General features: G+C 37.9%; 1 protein-coding gene across 2 annotated transcripts in view; it reads right to left on the bottom strand.

Annotated features, from left to right (window-relative positions):
• The window catches only part of UGGT2 (UDP-glucose glycoprotein glucosyltransferase 2), a 77,333-nt gene extending 55,835 nt beyond the window's left edge, over positions 1-21,498 (bottom strand). The window contains exons 1-8 of one of the 2 annotated variants that reach the window (XM_059466509.1): positions 21,341-21,498; positions 19,315-19,397; positions 11,300-11,430; positions 10,060-10,172; positions 5,801-5,975; positions 3,737-3,836; positions 2,597-2,681; positions 70-170 (exon numbers count right to left, since the gene is read on the bottom strand). In XM_059466509.1, the coding sequence (XP_059322492.1) occupies positions 70-170; positions 2,597-2,681; positions 3,737-3,836; positions 5,801-5,975; positions 10,060-10,172; positions 11,300-11,430; positions 19,315-19,397; positions 21,341-21,498 (946 nt within the window). The remainder of the gene's footprint in view (positions 1-69; positions 171-2,596; positions 2,682-3,736; positions 3,837-5,800; positions 5,976-10,059; positions 10,173-11,299; positions 11,431-19,314; positions 19,398-21,340) is intronic. The other variant, XM_059466510.1, reaches the window with a different exon arrangement.
• Between the last annotated feature and the right edge of the window lie 314 nt (positions 21,499-21,812).

The raw sequence follows: 21,812 nt of genomic DNA on the forward strand, positions 1-21,812 counted from the left end.
TGCATTAAAATAACAAAAGAAATATTAAATAGAGTATAGTGTTCATTAAAAATAAAATACAATACATACCCTGCATCTCCCAAACCTTTAGTGGTTCCATGTTGTTAGTAGTTTCAATCAGATGTTTTTTAAACTCCATCAGATTGTTTTTCAGGTCAGGATGCATCCGTCTACAATAAAACATTTTATTACAAAAAAGAATCAATTACATTCATCAGTGTCTGCTCTTATCCACAGTACTGCTCGCAGCTAATGTTGTGTTCTTAGGATAACAACCAAGAATGAACTTTAATTCATTATTGAAACAAAAATACAGATATTGAGTGAGAAAAGGTGACTTCTGAGGGCTAAACCCCAGCTAAAGAGAATCATAGAATCATTTAGGTCAGAAAGGAACTCTAAGGTCTGTCACAGACATCTTTTGTGAAAAATCCTTTCTTTAGGATTTTTCCCTCTTCTGGGAAGCTGAGGCCCCAGAGAAAGAATGTAAACAATGGTTATCTGCTGCTGTGGAATGCAACAGGTGCACCTGTGATTGGCCCATGTTCCATGTTTACAATTAAGGGCCAATCAGAGACCGAGCTCTCTCTGGGACAGAATCAGAGAGAGCTCCTTTGTTTATTCCTTCCTTTTCTATTCTTAGCTTAGCAGCTTCTGAATTTTTCTCTCTATTCCTTTTAGTATAGTCTTAATGTAATATATATAATAAATTAATAAATCCAGCCTTCTGATCATGGAGTCAAGATTCTCGTCTATCTCTTCACCCCTGAGGAACCCTTGCAAGCCTGGCAACAAAGGTCCTTAAGTCCAACCATTAGGGCAGCACTGTCAAGTCCACCACTAAACTATGTCCCTAAGTGCCATATCCACCCAGGCATGGCAACTCCACCACTTTCCTGGCCAGCCTGTCCCAATGCTTGACAACTCTCTCTGTAAGGAAATTCTTACTGAATACCAGTTCGCTTATTTTGTAGTGATGTGTCTCAAAACCTGCCACATAAATTTAGATGGAATAAATAAAGTCAAAGATGGAACAGTATTAACATGCCATACAGGTTACTGTTTATTTAGCTTGCTATAGGATGATGTATAACTAACTGTACCTTAACTGTACTATATATTGACTGTAACTGAATACACTCTTTGTGGCATTAACTACAAGAGGTATAAGCAATACAAAGTTGAGAATATGTTTTTTAAACTGACAGCACTGACAAAATCAATCTACTGAGCACACAAATCATCTGTCAGAGCTAAAGAACATGGTACACAAAAGCTTAGCTATTTGTTTGAGAACATAATAGGTAGGCAAAGAAGTTTTGAGGACAAATATTTCAGAGTCTGCTGTAAGATATGCTTGAAAAAATTCTCCATTAAATTTCTAAACATTTTATGTCTTCTGCTTGCATTCATAGCTATTTCACAGCTGAGAAAAGCAAAACTTTTGACATGGCTGTAACAGAGAGACAATTTACAGACTACTGAAACATCTATTTCACCTCATGTATGAAAAGGAGAAGAGAAAAAACCCCCAATTAATCTAGAAAGTATCAAAAAGACAGAATTATCTGACAGCTTCACAAATCAGTCACAGTGGAGAATCAAGAGTCTAAGTATAGCTAAACCTAGCAAAACACAAGAAGAAAAAATGCTCAGATAAAGATATGGCATAAGCATTTGCTATCACCTGCTGTGCAGAATCTCAAACATAGAGGTGAAACAACAGGGAAGCCTCATGATCTGAGTGCACTTCTACCTCAACATGTTTGAGAACAAAAAGACAGGAAGGGAGGGGATGGGCTCTCAAGAATTTAGACAGAATTAGCGGCTCTGAACTCTGAGATTTACAGTTTAGTGACAATATTTACAAACAAGTTTACTCTTTGTTTTAAATAGTAAGAGAATGACATCTAGAGAAGACCCACAACCTTGAGGTATTTTGCTGAAAAAAATTTATGATCCACGACATGGATCTGTTACAGGAAAAGGGAAGCACTTTGCATGACTGATACCACAAAATGAATCCAGCTGAGGACTGGAAGGAGTGCTCAGTAGGGTAACATTCAATTTCATTTAACAGACTGCAGCTTGGAGATAAGAGCTCCTGAGGGAAGAGAATACAAACTCACAAACTCCAGAATGAGACAGTATCTATCATAAGCCCATCTTCCTAGAAGTATCACTCCATAACTCTATGAAATCTATTACTATCCTTCTTAAAAACACCTTATGGAGATACAGCTCATGTGTTTGGATTCCTTGTGCTACTCTTGCATTTTGAAAACCAACATTTTGATTCTAATTACCTAACAAATGTGAAATCACAATGTTCTAAGTTTTTGTTAGTGTTACCCAGGCAGATAATTTTAATTTTAAAAGTTCACTGTATAGAAATTAGAAAACTAAAAGCAATAAATTTAAATTAACAGAATAAATAAGCTTGCATCTTTATGTTCATAGGACATAAAAAATAAAATTAATTTCCGCCAATGAAATACTTTCCAACATAAATATGAATCATTCTATTAAAAAAACCCAACTGGTTGAGGTTCCAGAAACAAATGTAAAAGTTTAATTATAACTTATCTCAACTCACTTTAATTTGCCAAAGAGAAATCCTTGGATATCACTTTCCTCCTCCTCCTCTTCCTCATCTTCCTCTTCTTTTGTCTCATTTGCTCCTGAATACATAACACATGTAAACAATATAAGCCAAGAAAGTTAGTGTAGTATTATGTTTTTATGAATTATAAACCAGTTAATAGAAACGTACAATCACAAAGTCATCATTCCCAGATGTAGTTTTAATTAAATGTATACTTACATATTTTGGCATCCAAATTAATCACTCTACAGAACTTTGCAACATTAAAATTAATTTTAATATAATTAATTCAGTGGTAACAATTTTTATATAAAAAATAAGTGCGGTTTAACAATTCACAAATCAGCCATTTCTCAGTTTGATTAAATGATAAGGTATAACTCTCATCAATCAACTACTACCAAATTTACACTTGAAAAGTCTGATGACCTTAAAGCACTTAAATCTCCAGCTGGCATTTGATGTAAATCACAGATCAGCATATTTCCCTTGAAAAAAACTAAACTATTTTTTGACATGACTCAAAGGTCATTAAACCTTAGTCTTTTGAAAGAGAGTTAACTTTGCTTTTATCTTATGAATGTCCCTGCAAAGTCATTTCTCTGTGTCCCCATGCTGTAGTTACCATTTTCTATAGTACGTCTTATTTCAATACATTGTAATGTGCACTAGTCCACATTCTATATTCTATTCAACATCTTTTCTACAGAAGATTGTGAAAGTATTTCCACAGAAATTCAGAGAAAAAAACCAAACCCTCAGCCCTGAAACACTAATGTGCAGATACTGTAGCCATTAGAATATGAGCAATGCCAACACTCATAAAGTAACTGAAGTACAAAAGTAAACCATCTCAAAATTACTGAGAGGAAGAAGACCAGATTGTATTTTGAAGAGCCACAGAAAACAGCAATTAGAGGTTAGAAAACTGACTGTGTCCTAAGCACAGGTCTTTACAAATGTTCTCATGTATTTTGACTTAGTTCCTAATATCTGAGATTTCCTTCTGTAGATTGAAATTAAGTATAACCTTCAAAATATTAATGACTGAATATTTTACAAACTGAAGATTTTAATGCATTTCAATAGTATCTCCAGCAAGATAGCAAATCATTTAAAAAACCCACCTACCTTTAACCTGTGTATCATCTACTGCTTTATATTCTGTACTCTTTATTGCAAGTTCCACACCATATCCAGATAAATACATTTTCCTGGAAACTGGTTTCTGCTTGATGATATTATTTTTACAGAAGGAAAAAACATAACTTACAAAATGTATTTAAAGGAGATTAACAATATCTAATATTGTAACTTGGAAATGCTATGACATTTAAGTCATTATTTAAATTCCTCTTTAAATTCAAAGTGCAAGGCATATTGACAGTCCACTGAGAAGGCATGTAAAAAAAGGTGACAATGTCCTTTATCTCCTGCAAATCACAGAAAGGCTGGCCAGAATTGCAGTCTTTATACAATACTAGAAGAGGGATTAGAACAGGCACAGCTCATAGCAACCTACACAATTACTGATGTCTCACAATTCACATTTTCAACTGATACCCATTTCTTTGTAATGTTGCCAGACTTCCAAGATGCTAAGAGGAAACACTCTATTTTTGCACCAGACTTACTCTTTAAAAAAGTTTGATAAAACAACTAATCACTTTCTGTTAGGAGTATTAATAAAATGTATTAAAGTATCACTGTGAAAAACAGGTTGCCACTTAAAACAAACAACAGCTACTTCTAACTCTTGGAGTGGAAGTCTGACATTCAATAGTGTAATTACACAAAACATACTTATTTCAGAATACATGGCCTACTTTGACCCAAATGTATGCAAATCCTCTTTCCAAAATGCAATTTGCACATGCACAGCAGCAATTTCTTGAAAGCCTTTTGAGCTTTAGCTTGCAATTTCTAAGAACCTGTCTGTACCGAGAATCCTCCAGACTACAAGTGAAAACCCAGCAGGGCTGGGAGGCTTCTCTGTCCATCCTCCAAGCAAAACTCAAAGCAGAGGCAGCAGAGAGCACTCCATAGGTAGTCTCAGTGATACTGGTTAAAAAAAGAAAGCAGAAAGATCATACCTCTCCTGTTATCAATGTTCCCTCTTCTGGTATTTAACGTAAAAAAGGAGGGACAATCCATCCCAGTGTGTACCAAAAAACAAAAATGGAGGTTGTGAAGAAGGAAGAAAAGGGAAGAGAGATCTGAAGAGAGAAAAGGTGCAGGCAAGAAGACAACATGCATTTGGAAAGACCATGATGCATAAGCCAGGCAGATCAATGAGACATTTAATATGCAAGTAGGCATTTCATTGCAATAAAAGCATAAAAGAACAAAGTTCATTAAAAACTAAACCTCATACAACTTTGAATTCAAGACTGGTTTCCTCAAATTCTCTATTTCATTACTGTGTGCAAACAACTCAAAGTCATCTGCAAACTACACATCTCATCTCCCTGAAATTCCTGGTCTACAAAAATCACATCAACCTCTCACTCCATCAGATTATTTTCAGATTAGTCACACTACTTAAGAACTGTACTTTGAATATAAATCACAAAAACCTTCCAATAATCACAACTGGGGACAATACAGTTCCATGTACTGGTATTTTTCTTGTTTTGTGCTGGGGAGAAGAGTAAGTTAAGAATTCAGAAACGTCATGTTTCAAATAGTGACACTATGGAACACAAACATTTTAAAACTGGTAAATGATATTGCCTATGATACTCCATGCTGCTGTATCTCAATGAACATGAGGTTACCTGGAGAATATGTAAAAAATATAATTGGTAATTTCTCAGTTTGATTCTCTATTCTACTTTCCATTTTTCTAATTCTAGTTGCTGATATGTTCAGTCTGCTGCACCAAGATTCACCCGAGATCTTACACTGTACAAAACCAAAAAAGAGATATTTCAAGATCAGTAATGCAATCAGTGCTTGCATGCAGAATTGGGAATGTTACCATGCTTTCCTGGCTTCATAGTTTGTATTTGGTGAATTACTTACCTAGAGAGTTTTAATATAAGAAAATTTTCTAATATTAGAAAATTATGTGTATTACACATAATTTAGGCAAACACAGAAAGAAATGTAGAAAAAGTGTTTTGTCAAAAAGCAAGCAAAGCAAAGACAGAATGCTAACAGTTTACTGAAATAACGTTGATTTGAACTGCATACCTGAACATAATGTCGGAGCACATAAACAATTTCCTCCTTTTGTGCCTTCTCAGATAAAATCTTGTGGAATTTGACAAAGTCTCTTGTGCCCATTTCTGCATACAGAATAACCACTGGGCCATCCTCTTTGAGAGTTGGGAATTTATGGTCTACCTTAAAAAGATATGGCCTGGGTCTGGTTTTAAAACAAATAATGGCGATATTATGAAGTCAGAAAATTATTAAAACAGTGGCAGTTTTTCTACTTCATAATTATATGCTAAAACTATACAAGTCATGTTAAAATCATCACAAAATAATGATTGCTCACAAACAAACCCAGAACAACAAATTCATAAATTTAAGTATAAGAAACTGAAAAATTACCACCAGCTATAAATAACTGAAATATATTTTATCAAATCACAACACAAAGCATATGAAAAACATAGCACTTGGAGATTTTGTGCATCAGTAACAGCTTGAAACTTTTAATTTGAATGATACATTACATCTATCAGAGATACACAGAGCAATCAGTGAGTAACAGAGTAGCAGAGGGAGATTCTGTGAAGTTTGAGAAAGCTGTCAACACACCTGGAAACTAACTGGGGTTATACTATTTTGAAACCATCAGGCTCTGTTAATTCAGCTAATTTTGCAAATTTTGGCTGCCTACCTACACTCCTTATTGAAAACCAGGACTAGAAAAGTTATGCTGCAATGATTTCTTAGATGAATAAAGACATCTTTTGAATAAAACCTGGGAAAGATGGAGAAGTAACAGAGGATATGATTGAGTAATACACTCAAGGTACTAATTATTGATGAGCACACTTTTTCAAAGCTGCCTTTGCACTGACAATCAAAAGACCAGTGAGCTGTCTCTAAGCATGCCCAAGACAAGCTAGGAAACTCTAATTCAACACATAATACAGAACTGTGTGTGGGAGACACTCACCAAAGAGCCATGCTCAAAAGGTGTGAGCAGAACACCACAGTTTCCTTGATGTAAGTCTTTGGAACATATTCAATAAAAAAACAATGGAATCATTTACACTGCAAAGGTAACCTTTGGAGGCAATGTGCTGCAAACCCTCACTTCAAGCAGAAGTAATCTGTATGAGGTTACTCAGAGTTTTAACATCAGTGTCCTATGTAAGTTTGGTAGGTATGCAATCATGGACTCATTTGTAAGACAGAAACAAAAGGAGGGGCCCAGTTTAAGAATTAACTTGGGTGCAGGCAGTCAGGTGTCACAGAAATATCAGGCAAGCTGTCCCACTGCTATCACAGGACAAGGCAAAGCAAATAGGTGAGATCCAGGAGTCTGAAATGGCTCTTGAATGAGTAATCTCTGTGGAAGAACCAATCCAGATTTGCCCCAATAAAAGCATATGTGTGGGATGTGACTTGTGCAACTTCCTTCTCATAACCAGAGACAAGAGCTGCCACTTCCATGGAGAGAGTGGAAAACCTCAACCAAGTGAGCTTCTCTTTTTGTAATTAACTTTATCCACTCTACTTCAACCAACCAACTAAGGTGGTTACTGAATGCTGCCATGACTTGAATAGTGACAGTCTCATATCACAATGAACATGCTCCATGTTCATTAAGTGCTGTAATGAAATAACACTGCACAGAGCTCCTCTAATGACCTCGGGTTGAGAAGTAAAGTGTTCAGCCCTTGTAAATCCAAGATAAGCCTCTGTTCTTTGTTTCTCTTCAACACTGAATAGTAGTGACAAGTAATTGATTCTCCTGCTCTTAGAACTGAAAGGTAATTAATTTCCTGCCATAAGAGATGCTCATAAGAAGACTGACTGAAAGATAAGGAAGAACAGCTGGGCAGACGAAAAGAAAATGATAAAAAAATTAAACAGATGTGCAGCTCAGCACTTGCTAATCAGTTACTAGGGAAGGACAGGCAACTATATGCTTGTCTAGATAGTACCCAGGATAGGATGCAGAAGCAATGGGAGAGAAGACAGCAAACATGTACCGACAAAAGTAAGGCATTGATTGTTTTGAGCAAAATGTGACTTCTATTAATGGTTCTGCTCCTCACAGCAACAGCCCCAGAAACCTTAGTGTTGTGTTTTGGACAACCAGCAAGATAAGCAATCCCAAGCATTTAACCATGTGTTCTTTGACATGCCCAGAGCCCTTGAACTCTAGAGCCATTGCACCTCCACACAAAGTATTTCCAATTAGACCCACACGGTCCATTGCAACATGGCTGAAAATGCAAAAGACATAATCACAGCTGCTGTTGCATAAAGGACTGAATGAAGCAAAATCTCAACCCTGACATCCAGAATATTTGGGGTCTTGGTCCAAAGATCCTGAGACTTCCTGAATGTTGGTTTGAGATGATGAATCCACACAAGAAGAATGCTGCAGCCTCTTCTTTCTCTTCCAGTGAGATTTGAAATTATCAGTCCCTAAAGTCAGGACACTTCTAGCACCCTCATCCAAATATGGTGAACAACTAAAAGCATAGCTTAAATAGGCTGGAAGAGTCATGACAGACAGAAGACATAGAAAGGAACACAAAGGAAAATACTTGGAAATAAAAAAAAAAAAAAATCAAAAAGACCTCTTCTAAGAAGAGACAGAAAAAGAATGACTGGTTTAGAGCAACCAGCACACTGTCCCTTATATCATTTGTTCACCTGGTAGAAAGCAAAGAGGAGGAGCACAGCCCTACCATTATCACCTAGCCTAACTATCATCAGCACAGGTGAAGCATCTGCTACCCAGAGTACAAAGGGAACTAACAGAATTACCCGAACATGTCAATGTGAATATGTTTTTCTCAGAGTCTAGCTCCTGAACATGTCAATGTGAATATGTTTTTCTCAGAGTCTAGCTCCAGGTACTCTAAATATTTGAGTGACACAACTACTTTTCAAATGGTGAGAAGGAGGGAAAATTTATCAAGATTTTGTCCCTCCAACTCTGAATGGCTGGTGATGTGACTGACTGCAAAGTTATTGAAAATTGAAGAGCAATCAAATAAAGAAACTTCACTTTTGTTGCAAGTTCTAAAGATTTCTACAAGTCTATCTTTCTCAATTCTAAATAATTCAGGATTCTACTGTTTATTATTGTGATTTTCCAGAACTTTGTAAATTTGGAAGTAATATCTCCAGAGAGGAGAATGTGCTGAATCCAGTTAATTGCTTTAAAAGTTTACTATATTCAGACATTGCAATAAAATGTTATGGTCTCATGATGCCTTAATATACGGCCACAAGAATTCAACAACATATAAAAATATCTGTAGTATATTTTGGATTTTATCTAGGAAAAACAGACATTTTTTAGACATTATTATTTTTTAGAAGAATATAACTGGTGAAAATGGGACACTGTAAACTAGACAGAGTTGTTTTTACAGAAACCTTGGCTATTGAATAAACAAAAGACAATAATTTAGTAGGTTGTCATTGTATCAATGGACTTAGAATACACCACAAATCACACCTGTAGAATACAAAATTATTTTCAGAAGCAACCAAGCCCCAAAGAGACAAATTTATAGGTTTTCAGGGTTCCCTCCCCAATTTATATTTGACGGAAAGCAAAATCCAAGAAATATACCCTACTAAATAATCTTTCAGCCCTGAATATCACCATGAAGTAGCTGAGGGTATGAACACTAATGTATATCATGGTGACCATTGCAGGGAGAGAAAAAAGAAAAAGAATTACACAGAGGTCTTAAAAACCACAAAATAATATCTTTTTTAAAACTGAGATTAAACATTATGCTTTCATTATTCTGTTACTGGTGTTTTGATAGGCTCTACACATTTTATTTCAGGGCTCAAATTAATTCTGGACTGATGTTAGTTACTACAGGACAAAACCTGCATAAAGGGCTGATATGTAAAAATCCAGCAAGAGGGGAGGAAAGGTTTTGCCTTTCTATGCCCTGTCTATGAGACAGACTACTCTTCTACTCCTGTGCCAAGCCCTTGCATCCCAGACAACATCAATTGCAGTGACACTGACTATGAAGTACCCGGCTGACAGACATGTAAAACTCTTAGTTTCTATAGAAAAGCACACTGTAACTTAAACCTGACTACCCCATGTTTAAAAAAAAAAAGGAAAAAATACAAAATTGTCCATATGATTAGAGGATCAAAGGTCTATGATTTTATTTTAAAACCACAGACCTACTCTACTTTGATTCATAACTGATGAACACTACTAATATTAAGCTCCTTAATAATCTACTTTTCCTCTTAAACCAGATCATTATATTTACCTCTTAGCAGCCTTCTTCAGCAGCTTTTTTATTTCATTAGTCTTACAGGTGTGCTTCTCATGGATAACCACAAATGCACGGCAGCCTTCTGGTGGAGGTTCATCAGCTGCAATCTAATATTTCAACAATTATACTCAACCAGAATGTTCTGATTGCACTTAAACTCACATCCCTTTGATTAAAATAACTCAACAGCTGCCATTAAGCTGTGTTTCTAATTAAGCCCGTTCAAAAGTGGGTACATGTGGGGGGAAAAGAAAGAAAAATAAAAAAATTAAAAGATTAAGACCCTTAAACCTTTGTGAGGTGTAGTCTATTAAATGCAGTCATACTCCAGAAAATGAAAAGTAAATTTATGTTCTGTAAAGCCAGGACTAAGAAATCATCTCCACAATCTAAAATCACAGCCTGTGATTCTCACTGAGATATTTTTAACTTTGGTTGCTATCAACAATCATGTTAAAATCCGAAGATCAGACTTCTAAACCAATAAATCCCAAACAAATAATGTCAATTTTTGATATTGTCTTTTTCCCATCCCCTGCCTTTTTAAAAAAATCTACTCAGCTATTCCAATATGAAGTGGAATCATGTGACTGCATGTCAGTGAGTCTGGATTCACCAGCTGAAAGGTAAAAGCAAAAAGACACGAGTCTGAGATGATATTCCTCCACAGAACACCTGCAAAACTCCCAAACTTTATTACAGCTTATTACCTTTCAGAAACATGGACTTCTCACTTTATCCTAAAGGTGGCATTGCCAAAAGGAGGAGTAGCAATTTTAGGTTTAGAGGCACAGTGAATTTGTCCTCTCACTTTTTCATTAATAAAGGCAGTTTTTCTAATTTTTCAACTTTTTACATACTAAAACAATGAGAAGGATGATAAATCCACTAAATAGCAAATATAAATTACTTGAAGTTACGGAAATGTCCTACTCTGGAAACGTCTGAATTCCCACAGCATTATTTGGAACAATGCAAAAAATTCCCATTACTTGATTTTTCAGAAAATGAACAATTGCAAAAAAAAAAAAAACTACCCTGAAGGGAATGGTATCCATACAATTGAACATGAATATTTGATCCTGCCAATATAACCAGCTTATAAAGCATCACCTTTATCACATTTGATTCCAAATAATACTGGCATATATTTTACTGAACTGTAACAATGAACATTGTTTAGCCAAAATACCTCATTCAATCATGTACCAAATATATCAGGCAATACTGTCACCTGCTGAAACATCTGAACCGTTGGAGAGTAAGCCCGTATGGAAAGTGCAAACTTCAACAGATTGATTTGCAAATTGGATAAAAATTGTCCTGCTTTCTTCAAGATTAAATTGTAATAGGAGTACTCTGAATCTGTTAAAGAGAGAAAAAAAAAAGACAAGACAAACTTTTAGTATTTAACACTAAATGATGTGGCATATCTACCTACACTACATAATAAGCAAGCATTAATGCCAGTGCTGCTTGGCATTCAAAAGTCTTCAGTGTTGTTCACTAATAACTGTTTCCTTTCCTACGAATCTAGAGGCCTAATGACACCAAAAAAAACCAACAAAAGAGAGCTCAATAGCACTAGTGAATATTGAAATTACTTTCAGCAATATAAAAACCCACTCAAAAAACCTATATGGAGAGGCCTGAATAGAGCATTATTTCACAAATAATTTCCTAACATTTAGTTTTGAAACACTCCAACCATGCAAGTTACATAAATAAAAATCTTCTAAAGGTTTGAGCTACTCTCACATATTCTATTTCTTCCTTAAAAATATATTATAAACCAGAGTATGAGAATGGATACAACATGTGAAGTAGCTTCCTTGCTCCCTGCATATCTTGTATTTTCAAAGTCAAAATCAGGACTCTGAGTAAGAAGGTAAGTGGATGGTGTCTGGGAATGACTAAAGTGATAATACAGAACATTGGTTGGAAATAATTAACCTTCAATTCTCATTCCATAGGCATACTCAATTTTCATAACTAAGCAGCTTCTATCCTCTCATTTTCTTCTTTACAACCCTGTCGTGGTTGAACAAAAAATATCTTCTTTTGCTCTCAAAGCCTCTAGTACCTTCTTTCGGCCTTCTCCTCCTTAAAAAACTCATTATTTAGAAATGCTGAGTTTGCTGTAATTCCCCAGAAAAAACCACTTACATTAGACAAGTACATAATCTGCATTTCAAGAAAGCTCCTTCCAATGAATTCTACGTGATGTCCTGGTTTCAGCAGGGGTAGAGGTAATTTTCTTCCTAGTAGCTGGTACAATGCTGTGTTTTGGATTCAATATGAGAATAATTTGATAACACATTGAAGTTTTAGTTGTGGCTAAGCAGCACTTACCCTGAGTCAAGGACATCCCAGTTTCCCATGCCCTCCCAGCACAGAGGTGCACAAGGAGCTGGGAGGGAGCATGGCCAGGAGAAGCTGCCCTGAACTGGCCAAGGGGTCACTCCATACAATGGAATGTCACACTTGGTACATAAACTGGGGAGCTGGCTGGGAGTTGTCAATCTCTGCCTGGGGACAGGCTGGCCACCAGTCAGTGAGTGATGAGCAATTGTATTGTGCATCACTTGAGAGAAGTTTTATTCCTCTCTTTTTCCTGTTGTTATTATTATTATATTTCAATTTATTTCAATGATTAAATGGTTTTTACCTCAACCCACAGGTTTTACCTTTTCCTAATGCTCTTCCTCATCCTACTAGTGAGGACAGTGGACATGTGCTTCTGAGCTGCTGGCTGGAGTTAATCAGTGACATATAATTGTTACTGTCTTACATGAAATTCAATGGATGAAAAACCTACCTATGTTCTCTACACCTATACATAGCCCTAGCAGAACCCAAATGGCAGCAAAGCTGGTGAAGGCTCTCAAGAACAAGTCCTGTGAGAAGCAGATGAGGGACCTGGGGATGTTTAGCCTGGAGAGGAGGAGGCTCAATAGTCTCTGCAACCACCTGAAAGGAGGCTGTAGCCAGGTTGGGGTCAGCCTCTTCTTCCGGCTAAGTACTGACAGGACAAGGGGAAATGTCCTCAAGCTGTGCCAGGGGAGGCTCAGGTAGGACATCAAGAAGAATTCTTTCACTGAAAGGGTGGCTGAGCATTAGAATGGGCTGCCCAGGGAGGTGGTGAAGTCACCATTCCTGGAGGTGACTGGATGTGGCACTTGGTGCTTTGGTTTAACTGAGAGTGGGAATCAGTCAAAGGCTGGACTCAGCCTTGGAGGTCTTTTCCAACCTTAATCATTCTATGATTCTAAATAAGATAAATTTGGCTTCACACATGCAAACCATTGAATATAAAAATTTGGAAGCAACAAATCCTTCCAGATTGAAACTTTTTTTTCAATAACTGTATTTTCAAGTTTTCTTCAAATTATCTCCACCAAAGTAAAATTAAATTTGAAACTCCAGCCTTTCAACTTGGCCTAAATAACATCCTATTAAAGACAATAAAGAGCCATTAAATATGTAATTCTTAAGGTACTACCTTAAAATATTTTTACCCCAAGTCTTTGAATTTTTTGTTTACAAATTTCATCTGTGCTTTCACTGGTGTATTTAAAACAGCTGCAGCTGACATTCTTTCCTGGAAGACGATTATGACTACTATGATTTCAATAAGTTAAAAAAAAGGATTTTTTTAATCTGCCTTCAAAAATGACTGTACAACATTGACAAGGATCTATCAAATCATCCACTCCTACTACTTCAACTTCTATTAACACTGTTGGCTTCACTTAAAACACAACTGTACTTTGAACTTCACCAAGACACATGAATCCATGCCAAATGCTATGAGCTATCTAATGCAAACCAAATTTTTAGAGTTTATTACCCACACAGAATCACACAGAATATTCTGACATGGAAGGAACCCACAAGGATCCTCAAGTTCAACACTACAGTGAACTTCAGTAGACTCTTAAAGCCTGTACATGGATTGAATCTGTGACCTTGGTGTTATTACCCCCATGCTATAACCAACTGAGCTAATTTCAGTTAATCAGAACTATGGTTTGAGCATTGCAAATCATTTTCACATAGTACCAAATCCTTTAAATTTGGTACCACCTGCCCTGCAAGCTCATTTTAACATTGCCAAAAGAGTACAATTCATAATAAGGTTCTTATTTTGTTACAGGGAATCACAAAGAACCAGATTCTTCTGGTTATAAAATCCTATTACAGCATATTACTACTAAATAATCAAGTAAAGTAAATTTAAAAGTAAATAAGAGACCACATAAACAGGACACAGTTCCAGACTGCAGACATCTGAAGGCACATGTATGAACTTCACATCTGCAAACTTTCATCCCAGCCATGTGAAATATTGCCTAGCAGCCAACAAGACCTGCAAAGCTCATTCTGAAGATGCCTTAATTTGTCTGCTGAAAAACTCTTAACTACTCCTGTAGCCAAATTGATTAGATTGACTACAGCAAGAACTGAACAGCCAGCGAAGCAAACTCACATTTAAATGCTGACATTTCCTATCCACAATTTACAGCGGTGTCTTTTATCACAGGCAAGTTAAACATAATTAAAAGAGACAACCAGGGCAGTCACACAAGACAAGACAGTATTATAGCACAGGTCCTCAGGCACACATAGCACAAAGTTAACCTGAATATATGCAGGTAACCCACAAGAGAATTCAAAGTACTGAGACACAGGAGGTAGGGAGAGTAAATGTAAGGGACATCATTAATCAGAAGAACACAGTGTGCTGGAATAATTACTTGGTGGGATGGATGGATGAGGATTGTTCCAAGTGCATAGATATGAATATCTAGATCCACAGATCAGCTAGGGAATTAGAGATCTCAGGTAACAGCAGTTCAGGCAATCACTGGCCAGTCAAATCTCTCTGCCATCCAAGCAAGATACCAGTAAAGAGGGAATACTTTATTTTATTGCATTATGAGTACAGAAATCAGTTTGTGAAACTGATTCCTCTTGAATCTTTAAGGTTTATATACATATAAAAATACTTTTTAATTTAGTTGTGAATAATGTGTAGTCTTCTAAATTGCAAAAAATAATTTGCATGACGGTTGTTTACATGAAATATACAGTTACATTTTTTTCAGAGAAAATTGCTTCCATAGAGAAAATATGTTTGCATGTTGGTTTTGTTTTGGTTTTTTAAATATATTTATGAGGCTGCTGAAAATTCAATATATAAACTGAAGCACTTGGGAAGACAGTAAACACTCAAGTGATAATTAGTCAGCAGGGAACTGGCTACTTACTTTCCCTCAGTGATCACAAATTAACCTTTAGGGATAAAAAAGCAGCAGCAAGTTAAAAATGCCATCTTCAGTGCCTTTTAAGTGCTGGTATTAGTATGAAATTTTTGCAGCTTTCATTTCTCTGTAATATACCTGCAGCCCAAAATAGGATCATCTGCCTTTCCTAGTATTTCACAAGTCTGACAGAAAATATGTTGCACATTAAGTAGATAAAAACAATGTTGTCCAGATTCCCCGAAGACATTAATTCAATACAGTGTATCCCACCACCAACCTTTTCATATTTTCCATATGGTATAATCAGATGCTGCCCAAGCTGATTTGAGTTCATATTAAAAAGGAAAAAAGTTAAAACCACCAAATACATCACCAGACTAAATGTTTCACCAAATTCTGTGTAGATAATTCCTACCAAATCCATTAAACTGCTACAAATACCACAGCTAAACAGACCATTAATAAACCTAATTCAGTAATGCTAAATATTTTAAATTAGCAAATTAACAAGATATGTTGATTATTCTAAATTTAAAACAACAAGTAACAAGAATTTATTTTTAAAAAAACAGATTGAAAATAATCCAAGGGAGGATTTAGAAAAATAGCAAGCACTTGATTTTTTAAGTTGCCTTCTAGCTTTAACGCTTTACAACTCTTCTGAAACATTAAACTCTATGTTGGGATCCAAGTCTATCATTGAATTCCTTTATACCAGATTTTCAGCTTCAAATCTATGAATTCTTTAGCCTTTATGAAAATGTTTCCATTTAGAAAAATAAACAAACAATGCTTTCATTTCCTGTTTATTCATCCTGTCCACTCTTGGCATCACTGGGAGAATAACTGAAAAGCCAATTGCCTCAACCAATCTTTTTCCAGCCAGATCCTTTAATTTACTGAAGCAGTTGTTGTTACATCAGTTTTAACACATCGTGACCATCCCTCTGCATCAATCTGTCTGTCTTGACATGCAGCAGGACAGAACTCATATTCCACACTAAACAGAAGACCAACTTCTCCTCAGACGTTATGTATTACACACCTCACTAAACTGTGCCACTGCAGTCTTGCAGTACCAGATTCTTCACTCAAGCCAAGCAGTTCCTTGTAAACATCTAATGCAGACTTCCTGTTCATGAAGAGCATCGATTTCCTTGGATTAAGACTACCCCAACTACGACTCAACTTTTAGGAAAACACCTTAGTGCCAGAACTTCAAAATTTCCTGTGTTACTGTCATAGATGTGTGTTGGCCACACAGATAAATATACACATCAACTATTCAATATACCTAATTAAAGTAGTATTTTTCAAGGTTCCCAACTGCCAGCATCTAACAGTTCATTGGCATGATAGGTCATGGAGATCATCCTACTGTAATTTATTTATTCTCAATCACAGAATTTATCCAGGTGAAGTAGGTGTTTAACTAACAGCTAATTTCAACAGACATTTGTGTCACTAATAATAAATGTCATTAAAGCTTCAAACCCCTTGGGAAGTGTGTCTAAACAATGAAAAAAGAGATGTCTAATAAAAAACCCCTGACACATCATCTAATACAACAGTCTCATCTCAAAGCAATACCAACTGCATCTAAATCACTCATAGAAAAAAAAGTAAGTTAAAAGTGACTTCTGGAGGCCATCTTATCCAAATTGTTGTTTAGATATATAATTTCAAGGCCTTACTAGGCTGTTTAAGGTCTCATGCAGTAGAATTTTGAATTATCTGAATTAATAGGTTCCAGAGGCTCCTGGAACAGTGTTTCAGTGTTTACCCAATCCCATGGTAGAAACATTTTCTCTAATATCTAACCATAACTTCCATGATTCAACTTCTGCCCTTTGCGTTTTTTCATACTGCTGTGTACCTTCAGGAAGGGCCTGGTTCCACTTCCTTTGCATATTTCCTATTCAGAAACTGCAGATATGAGGTCTCTCCTTACTCCTTCTCTTCTCAGCTTCATTCACAGCTCTCTCGGCCTTTCCTCAGAAGGCTGCTCCACCTCCCTAAACACTGCAGAGATCCTCTCCTAGATTTGCTCCAATGATAGACTCTTGTCTTTCTTTCCACAGGGAGGCCCAGCATGGCCCAGTACTCCAGATTCAGTCTTACAAATGCCTCATACAGGGGAACAAACACTTTGACTTGTTAGCTACCTCTTGCTGCTTCAACCTGGCACGTAGTTGGCCTTCTCACTGCTTGCAAGGATCCCCAATCTGTCTCTCAAAAAAACAGTTCTAGTCAATCAGCACCAAGATTATGCTGTTGATGAGATTATTCCAGCCCACGTGAAGGGAGTCTGTAAAGTGCCCTTGCTGAATTTCCCAGCATTTCTGTTGGCCTGTCTCTCCAGTCTGCCAAGGTCCCTCTAATTACAGTCCTACCTTGCACATTCTCCTCCCAGTTTTGAGTCATTCCCAACCTTGTGGAGAGTGTAACATGTGCCACTGTCCTTTGGGCTGAAAAAGACCTTAAACAGCATTAGTCAACAGCACTTGCCTCAACAAATGCTACTAGCAGCTGATCACAGGTCAAATTCTGCACCTACTTCCATTTTCCATGTCTCTATGCCTTGTACAGGATGGCTTTTAGCAGCATTCACCACCTGGGCATTTTGTTCCCAGTGACTCTGGTTTTGCATATACTTCTGACTGTGGGATCTTCATCTCACAGTAAGTTTGGGGTGTTTTTTTCATTTTCCCAGTTGATACTCTATAATTAAAATCACAGCTCTTCGTACATTTTCTGCTTTGTACTTTTTCTATTCCAAAGAAACAATGAGGAAAACAGAGGTAGACACTAAAGTCAAGCATCACATTTTACTCAATATAAAAGCACATCATGGAATCAAGAGCAGCAAAATTTTGTTTACCATGCATGTCCCTGTTCCCTTCCTAGTAATCTTTTAAGTCTCCTGGCTGCTTGGGGCACTGCTGAGCATTCCAATAATGTTATCAGATGCACATTTTTAAGTTGTATTCAGTCAGTCACAATTGCTGAAACATGTTGTTTCTCAAGTTCTCTCTCCCATATACAGCATTTTTCATGTACCTGCAATTCTCACTGTCATTTTCTGCATGATCTTTATACAATTTGTTAGCTTATGACTAATAATTTAACATTCAATTCCCCTCAAGTCTCTTCCAGTGGCAGTGTTAGGTGCTTGCACTCATGCCTAAAGAGTTGCACTCTCCTGTAAATAAAGAGCAGAATGAAGCAGCCTTACCTTGTTTTGAAGCCTTTTTCACCTTGTTCATCTCTTGACCTACCAAGCAGGTCTGATACTGCCCAACCTGGTGTAAAGCCTCATCAGTCTCCCAATTTTTCATTACCATGCACATTTCTAATAAACTTCTCTCCAATGTTTCTTCTGGGGTGGCTTTTTACGTTTCTTCTGCTGGATTTTATGCTTTGGTCTTCTCCCCAAATTTCCAAAAACTTAATATTCTTCTGTCCAATCATGCAAGGCTTTTTTAGTCCTATTTGGTCAGTGATAAACCTTTATTCTAAAACATCAGTATTGATGCTAGAAAACAGTCTCCAGGTATGAGTAAAAGTATTAAACTTTTCTGGTAATTGTTTAATTTTTCCTTTAGCATTACCTAGCATTTTCATTTTAGTTATTTCTGTGATTTTTTGCCCTGCAAGCACCCATCTTACAGAAAACATGAAGTCTCAATATCCTACAAGCTCTTGGCAAGTCATGTAAGCAGGTAGGTATCTTAAATCTTTACACTTCTGCTCCATATTGTAAGAGCAGTTTGGTCCACCTTGTCTTCCTTTTTTTTGTAAATTCCTCTGCAAGTATTGCTCTTAGGGGAAAACATGCTACAACTTTCTGAAAGAAACCTACCCAGTAAGCAATAATGGAAGAGTCAGGTTTGATCTGCCTAGAACTAATTAATGTGTTGTGTCTCAAAGTTAAATAGAGCACAAGATAACATATTAAAAACCAGCATACTGTTTAACTTACCTCCTTGCTTATAAACTGTTAATTCCCGCACCGTTTCCAAGAACTGCCAAAACTTCTCATTACCATCTTCTGCAATAAATTCACTGTTTAAAAATAAAAATTAATTGTCCATAGGTTGATTTTGTCCAAAGATGTACCACAGCAAAACCCTTCAGTTGTTCAAAATAATAAATACCCATCAGCAACCGAACATTAGATATCCAATGAATAACAACCATCTCCACAGCATAAACACTGAACTGAGCTGTATTTTGGTCAAAAGATATTTTGAACAAAGTACTATCTTCCAAACTCAACAATCAGAGCTGTAAAGCATGCAGACTATTCTCTTGTTGCAGAAAATCTCCAAAATATTAACTTTATTTTTCCACAGATATTCCAATATACACTTAGAAATGAAATCAACTCAGTACACAGATTTTATTAAATAGTAGCTAACTATACAAATAAGAACACACTCTCTGTCAGGTTATAGTTTTTCAATAAAATACAGGTTTTCATCAATGACATTTCCTTTGCATGGAGGGAGATTGTCAATCCTTGAAACACTTTCAAACATGGGTTAATCCTTACAAACCATAAAAGGTAAGGTTTACTTTATTCTAAATAAGGTTTACTTTATACTAAATACCACCCTTCCATTTTTGTTTTCAAACTGGAAGAGGCAAAATTTTGCTTAGACATACATAAGAAATTCTTTACTCTAAGGGTGGTGAGGCACTGGATCAGGTTTCCCAGAGAAGCTGAGGATGACACATCTCTGACAGTGCTCAAGGCCAGGTAGAATGGGGCTCTGAGCAACCTGGTCTAGTGGAAAATGTCCCTGTCTGTGGCAGGGGGGTTGGAACTAGACGGTATTTAAGGTCCCTTCCAACCCAAACCATTCTGTCATTCTATGATTTACAGGGTAACATTTCTAAGGTTTGTGGTTTTCCTTACAGGAACATCCTGCTTATGTCTACCAAAAAGTTCCATTTGCTAGCATGACTATATTGTTTTCTAATCTTTACTTTGGAAGTTTGCCTCTCCTTTGATTACAGAAGCTTGGTGTTCTACCCTTCATGGGTGTTCTCCAAACGGCAGCAAGTAAGTTCAAAACCAAAACAAATTTAAGCCAAATGGGCAGGGGAGGCACAAGCATCTAAAACTGGAAAACGTTTTCCCTTTCTATTGTGAATCACAGAGTGGTTTGGTTTGGAAAAGACCTTAAAGATCATCTGGTTCCAATCCCCTTCTATGGGCAGGGACATCTCCCACTTGAGCAGTTTGCTCTGAGCCCCATCCAGCCTGGCCTTGAACACTGCCAGGGATGGAGCACCCACAACTTCTCTGGGCAGCTGTTTCGCCACCCTCACAATAAAGAATTTCTTCTGTACATCTAGTCTAAACCTGCTCTCAGTTTGAAGCCGTTCCTCCTCATCCTCTCTCTGCATGCCCTTGTAAGAAAGGCTCCCTCCCCATCTTTCTCGTAGGCTCCCCTCAGGAGACTGAAATTAGGTCACCCCAAAGCCTTCTCCAGGGTGAAGTTATAATTACAAGTTAACAATACCTTTTAAAAGTATTTCACCGTGTTTCACTCACATGTTCACATCTACACTAGTACCTTTATAATCACTTAACTAACGTGCGAACTACTTGGGGGCAGACGAAGATGTCACCCAGCGGAAGGCAGGGATGGTCTAATTGGCCCATTACATATCCGCGACCCAGCGACCTGCAAAACGCCTGAGCAGGGTAAATGCGAATTTACGCTTGTGCAGCTCCCTCACAGCGTGGGACAGCCTTGCCAGCACGGTCCACAGCACTTTCCGAGGGGAGAAAGCAGTTCAGCCTCACAGCCAAAAACTACTTTAACACACCCTCCGACAGAGAAACGCCGCCAGCCCTCCTTCCCGCTCAGCGGACGGAAAAGGGGGTCCCTCCACCCTCCTGCTCCCCAGGAGACAGCCGGGACAGACAGCGGGACAGAGCGGTGCTGGCAGGAGGAGCAGAAGGAGAAAGAAGAGGAGGAGGAGGCTGCACGCACCTCGCCTCCAGCAGCAGCGGGGTTGCCGGCCACTTCGCCGCCAGGCGAGCGGTGACGGGCTGTGAGGAGGAGGCCGGGGCGGTGCCGCAGGGGCACGGCCGGGCGCCCAGCAGGGCGAGCAGCAGCGCGGGCGGCAGCAGCGGCGCCCAGCCCGCCATGAGGAGCAGCGGCGCTCGGGGACGCCCAGCCCCGCACGGGCCCGGCGCGCGCCCCGCCCGCACAGCCACGCCGCTCTCCTACTGGCTGCACCGCCTCCTCGGCGCTGCTCTATTGGACAGCGCGGAGGCCAATCAGCGGCTGACGGACAAAAACAGGGGGGGCGGCCGGCGCCGTGACACGCGGCGCCAGGAGTGCGCAAGCGCAGGAGCGGCGCTACCGCCCCTCTCTGCCCTGAGGCGCGTCTGGCCCCGCCCATCTGCCGGCATCGGGCAATCCCGTTATTTTTAAATTTTTTTCTTTTTTTTAGGTTTCG

Source organism: Ammospiza nelsoni, chromosome 2 (assembly GCF_027579445.1).
Source record: "Ammospiza nelsoni isolate bAmmNel1 chromosome 2, bAmmNel1.pri, whole genome shotgun sequence".
NCBI lineage: Eukaryota > Metazoa > Chordata > Aves > Passeriformes > Passerellidae > Ammospiza > Ammospiza nelsoni.